A 17,920-nucleotide genomic window follows, 5' to 3' on the forward strand; every position below is an offset into this window, starting at 1 on the left:
GATTCAACATAATTTTCTGTTTAAGCAACCTAATAATATGCTGCTGATACTTTAGGAAACTGGCAGTTTAAGGCCCTAATGGCCAAGGTTGCAGAAGTGTTTACCTTCTTACCGCATTTATCCAGCACCCTGGAGTCTCTATCAGAGGGGGTAGGATTTTTGGCAGTAGTAGCCTTAATGCCCTTGGGTGCCTGTGAAATGGTCCCAGGATCTGCAGTAGGATTTTTTTTAAAAAAAAACTTGCGAGAGTCAGGAACCCTGTAACATCTATCAGGTTTTCTGGGAGCAGGAGGTAAAGAGTCAGGGGCCAAGCTAGATTCCGAAAAGGCATCATCAAAAATGTCTAGCACAGGAGGGATAGCTAAAGGCCTGTGTTGGAGCAGGAGTAAGAAATTCCTAAGCCTCTTTTTAGAATTGGAGTAATCCTGGCTTTCCCAACGAAAATGCTCCCTAAAAGTATGCAAGGTTTCTCCAAAAGAGAAATCCTCGGGGGGGGGGGGCAGAGGGAATAGAGTCCTCTGCATCAGAATCCTCATAGGTAGATAAGGGTATATATCCTGGTCATCAGAGGAAACCTGGTCAGAAGAATCATAAGCAAATTCAGTCCTAGGTCTCAGAGGGGGAAAGTTGGCTTCCCCTGATTAAAGTAATAAGGTCTTCAGCCATTCTTATCATTTGTTTTTTAGGCATAGAGGCTTGACCATGCGGTCTGGGCGATGGTTTTCTAGGCATGGTTCGAGTTTTAGGCCTTGAAGAAGAAGATGGCGTTGGTTTAATATGCAAGCCAGTAGGCCTGAATACACCCTCAGAAGCCGGTGCCTGCACAGCGGCTCTGGACCCATCCAAGGTAGAGACATCCGCAGGTTCAACAGTTGAAGCATCTCGTGGCATACCGGACTCCGAATGGGTCTCAGTAGAGGTCTGCGAATCTGAAGTAGTGGGTATCAGGGGCTGCGAAATCGCCTCACTGAGTACCAGCAAACTGGCGACTGGCTTAGGAAAAGCGTAGTCGACAGCTTTGGACCTACACCGGCTGACTCTGTCTTTATCTTTGTGTTTTTTCGGAATGTCGGTAGTCGGATGGCTTACCGAAGACACATCTGGATAATCGAACGAAGTACCAAAATATTTAGAAGTGTAAATATACAGACGACAAATAGTTTGTTGCTTAAATAAGGCACAAAACTGACAGCGAGGTATGTTGTGGTCAGGGCCTAGGCAAGGAATACAGTACAAATGAAAATCTTTATGAGGTATTTGCTTTTCACAAGAAATACAACTATTGACTTTTACTGACATCGGTTTAGAGCAAGAAAAAGTTTCCCCAACAGGGTACTTGGCTTTAGTTGAAGACTTTGGTTCTGAAACTCGAAAGCGAAAATTTCAGGAGTCGGCCGACCGGCACTTGCGAATTGCTTCTGGCACCGCATGGCAAGAAAGACTGATGTAATGGTGTCAGCTGCATGCCTTATACCCCTGACTACCTGACGTCATGGAAGATGAGACAGCAACTGACGCAGGACCCAAGACTTTGATAATCAGGCTGACTGAGGACTACTGCAAGCAAATAACCCAAATGTGATGACTGCAACAGTGAAACACGAAGAGCATCTAGCTGTTCTGTACAACTCAACGTGCAAAGTAGTTGCTCTACACTCATCAAGTTACTGGTACAGTTTCAAATGTGTTTTTTTAGGGAAAATTTGGTTTCTAGCTGTTGGTGTCTATAGAGGCGACTACAAACCACTGCTGCATGATGGGCAGTGATGTGCAAATGCTTCAAATGTATACAGGCACTTAAAACACAGGATTCCAAGTCTACCAGTAAGAGAAAAAAATGGCAAAATAAAATGCATATTTCAGTTTCTGCCCACAGTTCTCTAAAAAAGGTCTGACTTAATGGAGCAAGTCAGTAACTTTAGCACGAGAAAGGCTAAATCTTAAGGCCAAAATCATAGTGCTATGCATAAATCATAGCAGTTATGAGAGAGAGGTTTGCATTCCCAATAAACCTTCCTGAAAGTCATTTTTTTAGGAGACGTTTGAAGTTTCAACAATGACATACTGACACAGTGTAATCATTATCTGGTATAAGGACCATATCCACTTCATTTTTAGTGAAGGACAAAGCCAAGACTGCTTTAGCTTTCAGTACCAACAGAGACGACAGAGGGGAATCAGAAAAAGCTTGCTTAGTCTCTTTGCAGCAAAATGATTTGAACAACCAAGGGTTGCATTTTCTTCTTCTGATTATAGCTTTATCTGAACATGTTCCAGATTGTAGCATATGTCATGGGAAGGGCCAGTCTGATAGGGTCCTGGCTGGGAGGGGGCACTGCAGATAACATCCGATCATTACTAACACAGCACTCATCAGCAGACAGTTTTAGATGAGGATTTATGAATTCTGCTCTTTGACACTTTTAGATGAGGACTTATGAATTCTGCTCTTAACGGTAAACATGGAATGTTCAAGTGTCTTGGATTTGTCTATAATCACTGCAGTATATAGTACGTAGAGATAAATATGTATTTCTGATTTGCAAAATCAGAAAATATGACAATACAGGAAAAGGAGACTAAAAGAAATTAAAAGATTAAAACATACAGATTTACTGGAGATTCCAAAATAAAAGGAGAGAAAATATGTGGAAGGATGCAACACAAATATGGAAAGAACAGAAAATGCAGTTAAAAATTACATCTACATTATGAAATGGGGTTAGTACACCATGCAATCAGACTGGATAACAGGAAAGTATTACAAATGTTTAATGCATGCTTAAAATGAAGCACCTCTGCCCCTCAAAAATGACTGTGTAATGAAAAAACTTAAATACAGCAACATGCTGGGGTATGCACTGAAGAGATATTAAGGCACACCATGGTATCCAAGACACTTGATCATGGGGTTGTGCTTGACAACAATAAGGGTACATGGTAAAGAAGAAGTTATGTACTCACCATAACGTTCGATGTATGTAGTCCATCTCGCTTCACATTCTTACCCATGGGTACGAGCCGAATGTCGGCTCCGTCTCGGCCAACTTTTTTAGCTCGAAGTCTTTCTATTGGCTGGGCTAAGATGGTATCCCATGCTGCTCTGCTCTCTATCCCCAGATCTAGTTTGCTGCGAGCCCCAGCTCTCATTCTCCATGCATAACACCACCTAAGGAAAGGAAGAACAAACCAAGAACGAAGGGAGCTCTGAAACCGGACCTAACCTCCAGATCCTCCAGGACGGGGGAAGGTGGGGGGGTAAGTAAGAATGTGAGGAGAGATGGACTACATACATCGAACGTTATGGTGAGTACATAACTTCTTGATGTTATGTAGTCCAATCTTGCCTACATTCTTACCCGTGGGACAGCGTCCCTAGCACCTAAATCTTGGGAGGCTCAGTTGAAAACACTCCTGAGCACTGTGGAACCAATGGAAGACCTGCCCCTAGATACCACATCAAACTTGCAATGAGTAACAAAGGTGTGAGGAGATGCCCAAGTAGCCACAGCACAAATATCATCCATAGACAATCTGGCCTGAAAGGCTGTAGATGTAGATACAGACCGAGTAGAGTGAGCCTTCACCCGGAACGGTAAATCTTTACCCCTTGAGGAATAAATGAAAGAAATACAACTGGAAATCCACCTGGATAATGTGGCTTTGGAGACAGGAGACCCAATTCTGTTTTCCGAAAAGGAAACTAACAACTGATCAGATTTTCTGAGGTCTTTCATTCTGTGCAAATAAAAACTTAATTGTCTGTGCACATCCAAATGATTAAATTTGAATTCTGCCTTGTTTGAGAACTGGGGAAAAAAACACAGGCAATTCAATAGAGTGGTTAAGGTTACTGACTGATGCCACTTTGGAAAGAAAAAAGGGGAGAGAAACCCTGTCCTTATGAAAAATCAAATAAGGGGGTTTGATTGATAAAGCTTGAAGCTCTGAAATGTGTCTGGCTGACATGATGGCTACTAAAAAGACAGTCTTTCCAAGTTACGAATTTTAAATTGCAAGTGGCTGCAGGCTCAAAGAGGGGTGAAGTAAGACCCTGTGGAACAAAGTTCAAGTCCCGAGGAATAACAGGTCCCAATATCGGAGAACGAAGTAACAAAGTGCCCTTCAGGAAAGCCTTACAGAGTCTATGTGCCATCAGGCTAGGCTCGTCTGCGACATGAAAGGTGGAAATCACCGCCAATTGGGCTTTAATTGTTGTGGCTGCTGAACCCTTGTTAAAGGGCAAAGACAAGAACTCCAATACAGACGAAATTGGAGCTGTGTAAGGGTCAATCGTTTTGGTATGCGCCCAGATTGAAAACCTCTTCCATTTGCTGTAATAAATCTTCCTGGTCAAGGGCTTGTGACAGGAAGATAAAATATGAACCACCGCCGGCAAAAAATGATGAAGCCTAACTAATGAGGAAGTGGAGTAGCCAGGCTGTCAACCGGAGGGTCCGAAGAGAGGGATGGAGCTGCCCTATGTGTGTCAGTAAGAGAGGGATGGAGCTGCCCTGATATGTGTGTCAGTAAGTCTGGTTGTGGGTCCAGAATCCAAGGAGCGTCCATGAGATAGAGATGGAGAAAGGGGAACCAAATTTGACGAGGCCAATGTGGGGCAATCAGAATCATTCTGCTTCCCAAGGATTGCACTTTCTGAATAACCTTTGACAACAAGGGGACCAGAGGGAAGGCATATAGTAGACCGGAGGGCCAATCGTGGACTAGAGCGTCCCTGGGTGACTCCCCCTGACGGGGGATCAACATGAAGTAGCTGCTGCATTTGGCATTGAGGGGGCTGGCAAAAAGGTCGCAGCAAGACTGACCCCACCTGCGGAAGATCTGTTCCGCAACTTGACAGTTCAGGGACCACTCGTAAGGCATCAGAATAGCTCTGCTTAGTCTGTCTGCGATCACACTGGACTTCCCCGGAATGTGCGTTGCCACCAGAAAACGTTGGGAAGACACCGCCCACTGCCATACTCACATGGCCTCTCTGCAAAGGGGATAAGACTTGGTTCCTCCCTGCTTGTTCAGATACCACACCACTGACATATTGTCTGAGTGGATTGCAATAGTCCCGAGAGGAAGAAAACTCTGAAGTGCTTGCAACGCTAGTAGCACAGCTCTCATCTCCAGGACATTGATATGCAGATGCATCTCGTGCTCTTGCCACGTGCCTTGGACTGTCCTGCCTAGATAATGCCCCCCCATCCCATCTGGGAGGCATCCGTGGCCACCGTGGCAATCAGGGGCACAGGAACGAAGAGCTTTCCTGCATTCAGGTTGTCGGTGCAAAGCCACCAACTGAGATCCTGTTTGCACCTGTCTGAGTAGAATAGGGTGAGAAAGTGGAAGACGTTGGAGACCAGTGGGCAAAGAGAAGCCACTGAAGGAGCCTCATATGTAACCTTGCCAGAGGGGCTAACATAATCATAGCAGCCCTTGTCCCCAACAGTTGGAGGACCCATCTTGCCTTCGCTCTTCTCAGAGGGAGCAAGGCGTGAACTTGTTGTAGGACTGAGATTCTTTCCTGTGGTAGAAACGCCTGCATGAGGACGGTGTCTAGTTCGGCACCTATAAAGGTGACACGCTGCGAGGGCAACAAGGCAGATTTTTCCCAGTTCAATGTGATGCCCAACTGTTGACATAGGTTGATAGTAGCGTCCCTGGTCTGAAGTAGTAGATGCCTGGTGGTGGCAGTAAGGAGCCAGTCGTCCAGATATGGAAACACTTGGAATCCCTGATGTCTCAAGTGAGCAGTCACCACTGCCATGCATTTGGTAAACACCCTGGGGGCTATGGTGAGACCAAAGGGCAGTGCTCAAAACTAAAAATGACTGGCTCCCAGCCGGAAGCGTAGTTGACTTCTGGATGCCCTGTCCATCTCTATGTGGTAGTAAGCATCCTTGAGGTCAATGGAGCACATCCACACTTCTTTTCCCAATAATGGGAGAATAGACTGCAATGTGACCATTCGGAACTTGGACTTTTGCACGTGGGTGTTCAATTGGCTGAGATCCAATATGGGTCTCAGGTCCCCCTGTCCTTTTCAGCACCAAAAAGAATCTGGAGTAAGTCCCTAATCCGATCTGGTCTGAGGGGACATGTTGGATGGCTCCTTTTTCTAGCAGCTTTGAAACTTCTGAAGCTGCGTAATCCCTTTGACTGGCTGGAACATCCGGGATTTTCTTGATTGGAGGGGGATTTGACGAGAAGGGGATGACATATCCTCCGGAAATTATTCGTAGAACCCATTGGTCCTGGGTGATGTCTTGCCAGGCCTCCAGGTATAATGAGATTCGACCCCCGACTGGCTCCGGAAACGCACAGTCGGGCCTCCCATCAGGAGCGGCGGTAGGGAGAACCACGAAAGGAATCATGGTCTCCCGAGTTGTGGGGGCCTCCTCTGCCCCTAGGGTGGCGTCTCCCTGAATAACCACCCCCTCCCCTGACTCTGGAGGGGGGCTCACCTTGTGCACCAGGAAAAACCCTCTGTGATTTCTTGAACCACATTTTGCCACCCCTCTGGGCCTTGGGATAAGGCCTAGAGGAAAGGGAAAAACAGACTCCTACGGCAGACAAAGTTTTTCCCAACTGCTCACACCTGGTTAGAGTGTCTTTCACCTTGGTTCCGAACAAAGAGGAACAAACAAAAGGGGCGTCGGTGAATGAAGACTTGAAGGCCTCTGCGAAATGACAAAGGCGCATCCAGGCCTGCCTCCCAAGAGCAACTCCTGAACTTGCTGCCCTATTCGCTCCTTCAGCTGCATATGAGATTAGCCTCATGGAGGAGTTTGCAATGGAATTGAGGGTAGACATCTGAGCGTTGAACGTCCAGGGCCCGTCTCAGAAACGTTACCCGTGAGAGTATCTCCAAGCTCCTTGAGGAGATCTCTCTGGAGCCGTATAAAGTGTGATAAATAATTCAGTGACCGTAAGGTAAAGGTCACTGAAGAAAAGGTACGCTTCCCGTACCGGTCCATGGTCCTAGACTCCTTGTTAGGAGGATGGATGGTGGAAGAAGTCTTGGCTAATTCCTTCTGAGTGGCAGCTGCCACCACCATGGCATCCCACAGGGACTCCCCTTGGACAGAAATTCCTTATCAGGAGGAGCAGACTGGGGACTGGTTCCACAGAGTCAGGGGTTTCCCACACCCTTCGACAAACCAAATCCAGAAGCTCGTCGAAGGGTGGAGATACCCAGGAGGCAGAGGGCTAAGCACCAAAGGCCTACAGAATGAGAGACTCCTCGGAGGGGGCTTTGAATGGCCAGTCACCTCTTTGTTTCAAAATCTCTAGGATGTCAGAGAAAGAAACATCCTTAGAGGATGACTTGGGGACCCCTCCGATTCCTCGAGGTCGGTGTCTGATGTGAGAGACTCATCCTGGGACTATGTGCTTCCTCTTGCACATCTTCTTTCTGGGTGGCTCCTCAGGCAAAACCTCTGAGGGGCCCCTAGAAATATGGGGACCACTCATGGGGGTACCCTGAGGCCTTGGGGCTCCGCTGTCTAGAGATAGATGGCGATCAGTGACCTGCACTGGTGGAGTAGGGGACAGAATGACCAACCCACATGCCGCTGACGACCTGGCCAGCTCGCTCCACATAGCCTCAAAGGCTGGTCCCCCCAAGTCCGAATGACCAGCCTCCGAAGCCACGACAGGAGTCAAACTTCCCCAAAGCACCGAGAGGGAGACTAAGGGCAGAGAGGTGTCCCAAAGCCTCTCCCTCGGGTCCGAACGAATAATCCTGAGTCCTGAACCCCGTGGATGACGCCGATGGGGTCGGAGCTGACATCGGCACCGATAAGTCAGGAAGGGCTGTCGGAACCAACCTAGGGACATCACACAGAGCCGAGCACTCCGGCTCCGAAAGATGAGGTGCGCTCAGAGGAGGAAGTATCGAAGCAGGTTGAGGGACCGGCGCCAGAGCCGATTGGATCGAAGCAGAGAACAATTTTGCCAGAAACGGTGACTGAGGGAGTCTCTGCACCACTCTATCGACGTCCACATCTGATAAGGTCCTGGAGGATTTAGAGGATACAGAAGTAGATCGAGACCTCCTCTCCGAAGGGGACCTGCGAGGAGGGGATACTTGCCTAATGCTAGGCAATCGGCTCCGAATAGGTTCCAAGAAGATTGGAGCCGAAGCAGGTTCCATAACAACTGACACTTCCTGCGGCCCCGAGGACAATGGAGCCGAGGATGTCGAAGCAGACTTTGCTATTTTCTCCGGTGGCTCCAAGGAAACTGATGGAGCCGGAGATCTCTTTTTTGATTTAGAGGATTTTGCCTTAGAGCTGGAAGCACTCTCCAGACCCTCCTTGAAGGAGGGTTTCAGAAGTCCCTTCAAAATCAATTTATTCTTCCTTTCCTGAACAACTCGCGGACTAAAGGCATGACAGAAGCTGCACGACTCCTGGAGATGAATCGCTCCCAGACAATACACAGAGTGACCATCGGTAATGGACATTTTATAACTGCACCTACAGCATTTCTTGAAGCCTGAGGGGTTGTGCTCCTTAGTATCTTTGGACATAGTTAACCAGCAATAATAAAGCACCAAGACAATTAATCACTGAATAAATGGACCAACGGTAAAACAGTCACAAGGCGGGAAAAAGCCTACAACAAACAAATACCACAAGATCTCCAAGTTAAACGATCCTTAGACACAAACACAAGGGGGAAAGGACTAATACCTCTAATTTAAATGGTTTTTAGTCCCAGTAAACTTTTATGACACAAGGAAAGCAAGGGGACAATCTAGGTCCTCTAACTGAAATGGGCCTAGCCCGTTGGAAACAGCTAGATGGATACCACAGAAAAAAATGATCAAAAATGCAACTTTTCCACAAGACAAGAATACACAATAACTATTAAAATAGCTTTTTGTTTTGCAACAAATTTCTCTGATAAAGAAGAAAAGGGTACTTAGCCACAGCCAAGAGCAAGACCATGTCCGAGCTACACGAGCGGCAAACAAGATCTGGGGATAGAGAGCAGTGCAGCCTGGGATACCATCTTAGCCCAGCCAATAGAAAGACTTTGAGCTAAAAAAGTTGGCCAAGTCGGAGCAGACATTCGGCTCCAAACTCACGGGTAAGAATGTAGGCGACATTGGACTACATAACATCATCTGTTCAATGTGCAACCAAGAAAAGGAAGTCATGAAAACGGTTCTCTGCCTTCTTTTGTACTTCAGAATTGATGGAGAACTATACAAGACATAGCTACATAACTAAAACTAATGTGGTCTTTATCACAAGGTATCATGGGATTGTTTAAATACAACTGAACTGCCACTGGTTTAATGACTCAGATGAAGGACAGAACTTGGATGAGCAGCACCTAAGTATGTTGCACTACAACAACATGGGGATAAGAATTCACAGCCACTCTGATCATCTAGCAACAAAGTATGAAATGCTGTTTTCTGATAAAATTACACTACTAAACTCCACTTAATGCAAATATTCAGACTATTATATTAAAAGCACTTAACACCCATATGTGTTAAGTATAAAAATATTTGCAACAGCACAAACAAAATGATCTGCATTACTGCAGCATATAGATTTATTAAATTATTTGCTTTCGTACAAAAAATATTCTTCTATGCCTTCCTACATATATGCACTCATGGACACAATTCGGACTGCCTAAAGGCAATCCACTCTGAATACGTACAATGCACTCTACATGTAAAAGGTTAAAATGTTTTTGTTGCAGTTCTTATGCAATTCACCTGTATCTATGCTGCAAGGTATCACACATTTTTCTATTTAACACTCATAAATTGGTCTAATGTACTGTGTGTGTTATACCACACTGGTAAACTCAAAATGATGTCCAAATGAACCATTTCACTTAGACTTCCCAGTCAGTCAATGCAACACAATTACTGCTGTACATTAACTTTTTTTAACCTCCTTTTCTAAAAGTATATCTGCAATCCACCTAACAATCTTTGCAGTTGACAACAAACTATATAAAACATCACAATGTATACCAACAGTCTACCTAAAAAGATTGTAAAACTAAATGTATCAACTTATCTCTGTACTTCTTGTTTGCTAAGATTACTGTGTGAATGTACAACTGTCTGCATGTTATTAGGACCAGCTTAATTTGTGGAGATTTTCTCCCTGCGCATCTGCTGAAAATGGGTTCCTGACCCAGTCAGACTTTCCTGGTTAATAAATGTCAAATGAATTAACTAACTAGATAAGCAAGCATTTAAGGCAAACTGTCACTCACCTTCTCCCTGAACAGGTCTGGGTGTTTCTGGTTGGTAATTCTCTGACTTCTCCTGGTTCTGAGCAGGGGATCCCACAGGACTAATCACTTCGATGGCATCTCCACCAGACCGGTGAGAGGATACTGCAATTGTAAGCAAATCTACTCTCAGTAACTACCAGAAAAAAACAAGATACATTTTTAGTTTTCCAGCTAACATATATGCAGAGGCTCCTCTTTGCTGGATCTCATGGCACAGTTCAACTTCTGCACAAACATTTGGCAAATTCTTCATAAAGATCTTAAGTTTGGGGACAGATGCATGCTTGTGACTATGCATATTGTGAGATCGTGGATCAAGTAAAAAAAAAAGGTGCTCAGTCTCAGAGATCAATAATTCACCCCCTTGTCCCCAAGCAAGTACTTTCTACCAAAAATGAAGATTTAGTACTCTGCTGCTAACAAGTGATGCATAACATGTCAACAAGTATACAAAGTGTATTGCCTTTACAACACAAACTATGACCTTGGAACTTTTTTATTTTTAGTTACAGATGATTCAACACATGTATGTATACATTTTTGGAAAACAAATAAGTACGGAGGTAAGTAGGATATTGTTTCAAAACCTAAATATGTCAGTATAAAAAGTCTGTTCCAAACGCTAGCATAAAAATCCAGGAACTCTGTTCCATATACATGCAATGTAATGTCATCACTAGCTGGTGGTAGTTAAATTTATATTTGCAGAGCGAACAGAGGGGGTTATATCTAAAATGCAAGATAACTTCAAAGAATTAAGTATGGTAAGAATTATATGCAAAATGCTAGGGCTTTAACTAAACTACAAAGGTAAAAATCTCAAAATATAACACTCAAGATGCATTAAAAAAAAGCAATATAATATTAAGTATGTTGGCCCTTGCTTAAGCCCCTCATAAGGACACCTATGGAACTTCTCAGTTAAGTATCTGAAATTCAGTACTACCGCTACTGTGATGGCCTCTCTACCCCAGGCCAGTAATCAAGGAGCCTCAAAATCCTTACCACTGACACTGATGAGAGACTGTCAATAAAAAACAAGAATGGACTGACAGTATTTTCAAATGCAGCTCTCTGCATCAAGCACAATTTCCCTCAACAGCACACAGGGAACATGCTTCAGACCTGGGACTGGACTCTCTCTCTCCAGATCCCAAATCAGACGCGCTCTGGAGCAGTGTGTCCCAGTTCCAAGTAGCTGACACACCCACACCTGGGCATTTGACTTTCTCACACACACACACACACACACACACACACACACACACACACACACACACACACACACACACACACACACACCTGTGAAAGGGCTGGCACAGATTTACTAGCTGTGGCCCCTTTTGTCCAGAATTTAAGGTAACCAAGATGCCACCAGTCAACTACTGTAAGGCTCTTACAAGGGTATCCATTTACATGGAGTAAAAGCAATACTAATATAAATGGGTAGAGTGTAACCACAGCAGCATGGCTTTTTGGAGTGGACAAGATGTCACTAAAATAAGCACAAGAACTCTCACAAAGTTAAAAGTATTCTCTAAAAGACCAGCCACAATGAAACACAACAAAACACTTAATAATCAATAATAAAATAGAAAACATGAGAACACTAATTATCTAAGTACAATAAACACCAGAGTTTCCAATCACAGGAGAAATAAAAATAACACAGTTGGACAAGATTCACATTGATGCAGAAAAACGTTTAGTTATGTACTTACCATAATGATAGATGTATGTGATCCATCTCGCCTACATACATTACTGACGGGTTCGGAGCCGAAAATCGGCTCCGACTCGGCCACTATAACTAGCACGAAGTCTCTCATTGGCTGGGCTAACCCTGTATCCCAGGATGCATCAAGCCCAAACCCCCAGATCTTGTTTGTCCCAACATGATTCTCCCATATACACCATACCACAAGGACAAAGTAAGAGGAGAGAAAAAATAATATCCTCAGAGAATCAGGATACAGGTTTCCTCCAAGTCCAACAGGTAGGGGGAAGGAGGGCGGATACGTAAGAATGTAGGCGAGATGGATCACATACATCTATCGTTATGGTAAGTACATAACTAAAAGATGTAATGTGATCCTATCTCGCCTACATTCATTACTGACGGGACAGCTTCCCTAGCACCTACATCCCGGGAGGGTCACTGAAAAACACTCCTGAGCACTGTGGAACCAAAGGAAGCCTGACCTTTAGAGGCCACGTCCAGCTTGTAATGAGAAATAAAGGTATGTGGAGAAGTCCAAGTAGCCGCTGCACATATCTCATCTATGGATAATCTAGCATGAAAAGCCACTGAAGTTGACATAGCCCTGGTAGAATGCGCCTTAACTGGAAAAGGAAGATCCTTATCCGCTGAAGCATAAATAAATGAGATGCAGTCTCTAATCCACTTAGCTATAGTGCCCTTAGCTACAGATCTGCCCATTCTATTGTCCAAAAAAGACACACAACTGATCTGATTTTCTCTCCTGTTGTGTCCTATTTAAATAAAACCTCAGTTGTCTATGCACATCCAACTGGTGCAATTTGTATTCCATTTTGTTGGAGAACCTTGGGAAAAAGACCGGAAGTTCAATAGACTGGTGGAGACAAAGGGCAGAAGAGACCTTAGGGAGAAAGGAAGGATTAAGTCGCAGCGATACCCTGTCCTTATGAAAAATTAAATAAGGAGGTTTAGCAGAAAGAGCTTGGAGCTCAGATACTCTTCTGGCTGAAGTTATAGCTACCAAGAAGGCAGTCTTCCATGACAGAAATTTCAATTCGCAGGAGGCTGCAGGCTCAAAGGGAGAGGACGTCAAAGCTCTGAGCACAACATCTAAATCCCATGGCAAGACGGGCTGCGAAACTGGAGGGCGCAGCAACCAGGCTCCTTTCAGAAAGGCTTTACACAGCTTATGGCCCATAAGGGAAGGCTCATGTGCAACATGATAATTGGAGATTGCTGCCAACTGAACCTTTATGGTGGAAGCAGCCGAACCTGGTCTAAAGAGTGTAATAAGAAATCTAACACCGCAGACACCGGGGTGCTGTAAGAGGGTCCAGATCACGTTGCTGAGCCCAAATTGCAAATCTCTTCCATTTACTAGAGTATATTTTCCTAGTAGAAGACTTGTGGGAGGAAGACAGAATATGAACTACTTCCGGGGTAAAAATATGCTGTCTGACTAAGGTCGGAAGTGGAGGAGCCAAGCAGCGAGCTTGAGAGTTCGTAGGGATGGATGGCGCTGTCTTGACTGATGAGTCAATAGATCTGGAGCTGGGTCCAGAATCCAAGGGCCATCCACCGCATACTTCCGAAGGAAGGGGAACCAAACTTGACGGGGCCAGTGTGGTGCGATCAAAATCATTTTGCTTCCCAAGCAGGAGGCCTTTTGAATCACTCTGGGTAGTACAGGGACTGGCGAGAAGGCGTAGAGCAGACCGGAGGGCCAAATGTGGACTAGAGCATCCCTGGGAGACTCCCCCTGTGAGAGGATCAGAGTGAAAAAAATTGCTGCACTTTGCATTCAGGGGACTGGCAAAGAGGTCGCAGCAGGGAAGACCCCACTCGGAAAAGATCTGTGCAGCCACTCTGTCGTTCAGGGACCACTCGTGAGACATCAGAATAGCTCTGCTCAGCCTGTCTGCTATCACACTGGACTTCCCAGGAATGTGCGTTGCCACTAGAAAGCGCTGGGAAGCGATCGCCCAATTCCACACTCTCATGGCCTCTCTGCAAAGGGGGTAGGACTTGGTTCCTCCCTGCTTGTTCAGATACCAGACAACCGACATATTGTCGGAGAGAATTGCAATAGTTCCCTTGGGAAGAGAGCTGTGAAGTGCCTGCAATGCTAGAAGCACCGCTCTCATCTCCAGAACATTGATATGCAAGTGAACCTCGTGGTCTTGCCACGTACCTTGGACCGTCTCGCCCAGATAATGCCCCCCCCACCCTATCTGGGAGGCGTCCGTGGTTACTGTGGTAATAGGGGACAGGGGGCTGAAGGGTCTCCCTTGGTCCAGATTGGAGGAAAGAAGCCACCAACGCAGATCTTGCCGGCATCTCTCCGTGATGAGGATCGGGTGGGACAAGGGGCATTCCTGATATGACCACTGGGCCGAAAGGAGCCACTGAAGTATTCGCATGTGTAACCTGGCCAGCGGAACTAGGAGAATGGTAGCCGCCATTGATCTCAACAACTGAAGAACCCACCTGGCTTGGGCTTTTCTGCAGGGTAGTAAAGCCAGGACCTGGGCCTGTAACACCTTTATTCTCTCTGTCGGTAGAAAGGCTCTCATCTTTACAGAGTCTAGCTCTGCGCCGATAAAGGCAACACGCTGTGATGGCAGCAATACAGACTTTGCCCAATTGAATGAAATCCCTAGAAGATGGCCCAATTTGACAGTAGCTCTCGTGGCTTGAACAAGTAGATGCCTGGCGGGGGTGGTGAGGAGCCAGTCGTCTAGATAAGGAAACACCTGAAATCCTAGACGTCTCAGGTGAGCTGTCACCACTGCCAGACACTTGGTGAACACCCTGGGGGCTGTGGTGAGACCAAAGGGCAGGGCCCGGAATTGAAAATGACTGGCTCCCAGCCGGAAGCGTAAAAGATTCCTGGAAGCCTTGTTTATCTTGATGTGATAATAGGCATCCTTGAGGTCGAGGGAGCACATCCACACTCCTTTTTCCAGCAATGGGAAAATGGATTGCAAAGTGACCATTCGGAACTTGGGCTTCTTTACAAAGCAGTTTAAACGGCTGAGATCCAGAACGGGTCTCAAGTCCCCTGGTCTGCAGGGACTGATTGGATGACTCCCTTTTCTAGCAGCTTTGAAACCTCTATTGCCGCCTGATCCCATTGACTGGGTGGAACATCCGGGATTTTCCTTGACGGAGGGGGGGGAATGAAAAAGCAGAATGGTGTAACCTCCGGTGATGATACGAAGCACCCATTGATCCTGAGTGATGGACTCCCAGGCCTGAAGATGCACCGAAAAACGACCCCCGACTGGCTCCGGAGACACAGAGTTGGGTAATCCCTCAGGGACACTGGTAGGAGGAACCACGAAAGGACTCGCGGTCTCCTGTATTGCAGGGGCCTCCACCGCCTCTAGGGCAACGTCTTCCATTAAAATTCCCCCCTCCTCTGCCCCTGGAGGGGGGGGTCACTTTGATGGGCAAGGGAAGACTTTTGAGATTTTCTGAACCACATTTTCCCTCCCCTCTGAGCCTTGGGATAAGGCCTAGTGGGAAGTGAAAAGCAGGCCCCAACAGCAGACAAAGTCTTGCCCTCCTGCTCACATCTAGTGAGGGTGTCTTTCACTTAGGGTCCAAAAAGAGAGGACCCATCGAATGGGGCATCCGTGAAAGAAGACTTGAAAGCCTCTGCAAAATGACACAAGCGCATCCAAGCTTGCCTCCTAAGGGCTACGCCCGAACTCGCTGCTCTACCCGCCCCTTCGGCTGCATAAGATATGAGCCTCATGGACGAGTTGACGATGGAAGAAAGGGTAGACAGCTGGGCGTTAACAGGCTGAGCCAACGCCTCAGGCAGGTTACCCGACAGGGTATCTCCCAACTCCTTTATGAGATCACTTTGGAGCCGTGTAAAATGACACAAGTAATTCAGCGACCGCAAGGTAAAGGTTGCTGAAGACGGGGTACGCTTCTCATACCTATCCATACTCCTAGACTCCTTATTAGGAGGATGGATGGATGTAGAAGCCTCCGCCACATCCTGCTGGGTGGCGGACGCCACCACCATGGCATCCACAGGTACTCCCTTGGTCAGAAATTCTTTTCCAGGCGGCGCAGATAAAAACTTATTGGGGCGGCTAGGAACTGGCTCCACAGAGTCAGGGTGTTCCCACACCCTTCGACAAATAAGATCCAATAATTCATCGAAGGGTGGAGACACCCAGGAGGCGGAAGGCTGGGCTCCGAAGGCCTTGAGGAAGACCGACTCCTCTTCAGAAGGGTTTTTGGAAGGCCAGTCGCCCCGCTGTCTCAAGATCTCCAGGATATCAGAGAACAAGACATCAGCCGAGGATGACTTCGGGGACCCTTCTGCATCATCGAGGTCGGTGTCCAAGGTGACAGACTCATCTGGGGAGTCTATGTGCTTCCTCTTACACAACTTCTTCCTGGGAGGCTCTTCAGGGACAGAAATTGAAGGGCCCTTAGAAAGTAGGGGACCACACATGGAGGTATCCTCAGGCCCGGGAGCTCTGCTGTCCAGAGATAGGGGGGCACCAGAAGCTCTAGTTGCAGCATCTAGGGAAGGAGTTGCTGATTCAGGTGAAGTCACGATGAACTTGGCCAGTGTGCTCCTCATAGCCTCGAAGGCAGGTCCACCCGAATCGGATGAAAAACCCGCCTCCAAGACCATGACTGGAGTCGGGATACCCCTAGCCGAAGCACCAAGGGGGAGACTCAGAGCCGCAGTCTGTAGCCCCGATGTATCCCCCTCGGGTCCGACTGAGGACACCCGAGTACCGAAACCTGTAGACGGAATGGAAAAGGTTGGAGCCGATGTCGGATCCGAAAGACTAGCGGGAGGTCTCGGAGCCGACCCAGGGACTTCACTAGATTCGGCAGACTCCGACGACACCGAGGTTGTCAGAGGAGGAAGAAACGGAACAGATATAGTAGCTGGCTCTCGAGCCGAAAATAATTTAGTTAACACTGGTGACTGGAGCAGCCTCTGGACCACCCTATCGACACCCGAATCCGAGAGCCTGGAGGACTTGGAAGAGACTGACAGGGAACGAGAGACCTTCTCAGTCGGAACCGAGATAAAGGTAGGGGAACGGCTCCGAATCGGCTCCAAAAGGATCGGAGCCGAAGTAGGTTCGAGAACTACTGCAACCTCCTTCGGCGCCGACGATCATGGAGTCGAAGAAGCCGACCCCACAATAGACAATACTTCCTGCGGCTCCGAGACCAGTGGAGCCGAGGAAGGAGACATATCCTTGGATGGTGCTTCCTGCGGCTCCGAGACCAGTGGAGCCAAGGAAGGAGAAGTAATCTTAGATCTTTTCTCCGGAGGCTCCGAAGAACTAGATGGAGCCAGAGACTTCATTTTTGACTTTGATCTAGGTTTCTCAGAGGGAGGAGAGGAAGCCAAAGTTTCCTCAAAGGAGGGTTTAAGCAAACCCTCGAGGATAAATTTATTTTTTCTCTCCTGTAACACCCTGGCTGAGAAAGCATGACACACACTGCAGGATTCCTGCAAGTGTATGGCACCGAAACAATATACGCAGTTGGCCTGTCCGTCAGTTAGCAGCATTTTGTAAGCACATTTAGCGCATTTCTTAAAGCCAGATGGCTTATGCTCTTTAGGTTCCTTGCCCGACATAAAGAACAATCAATAAGCAGCAACAATATCCAAAAAATAGACAATCACTCGCAACACAAGGTAGGGGAGGGGGGGGGAGGCTCTAACTTAAACGCCCGTACAATAAACACTCAAGATAGGGCAAAGGCCCTCTAACTCAAACGAGCCTAGCCCGCCAAACAGAAGGATTACCAACCACAACACAATCAGACACAACCAGGGATACAATCGACAACGTAGCTATTAAAATAGCTTTTGATATAATAATAATACTCAAATTTCTCTAATTGAAAGACAAGAAAAGG

The 17,920-nt window shown here is 46.7% G+C and overlaps 1 protein-coding gene across 1 annotated transcript in view; it reads right to left on the reverse strand.

Annotated features, from left to right (window-relative positions):
- The window catches only part of NCOR1 (nuclear receptor corepressor 1), a 4,682,182-nt gene that overhangs the window by 442,531 nt on the left and 4,221,731 nt on the right, over positions 1–17,920 (reverse strand). The window contains exon 38 of the mRNA XM_044054890.1: positions 10,264–10,386. Coding sequence (XP_043910825.1) covers positions 10,264–10,386 — 123 coding nt within the window. The remainder of the gene's footprint in view (positions 1–10,263; positions 10,387–17,920) is intronic.

The sequence above is a fragment of the Protopterus annectens genome, chromosome 13.part0, assembly GCF_019279795.1.
Source record: "Protopterus annectens isolate FY-2018-M chromosome 13.part0, PAN1.0, whole genome shotgun sequence".
Taxonomy (NCBI): domain Eukaryota; kingdom Metazoa; phylum Chordata; order Ceratodontiformes; family Protopteridae; genus Protopterus; species Protopterus annectens.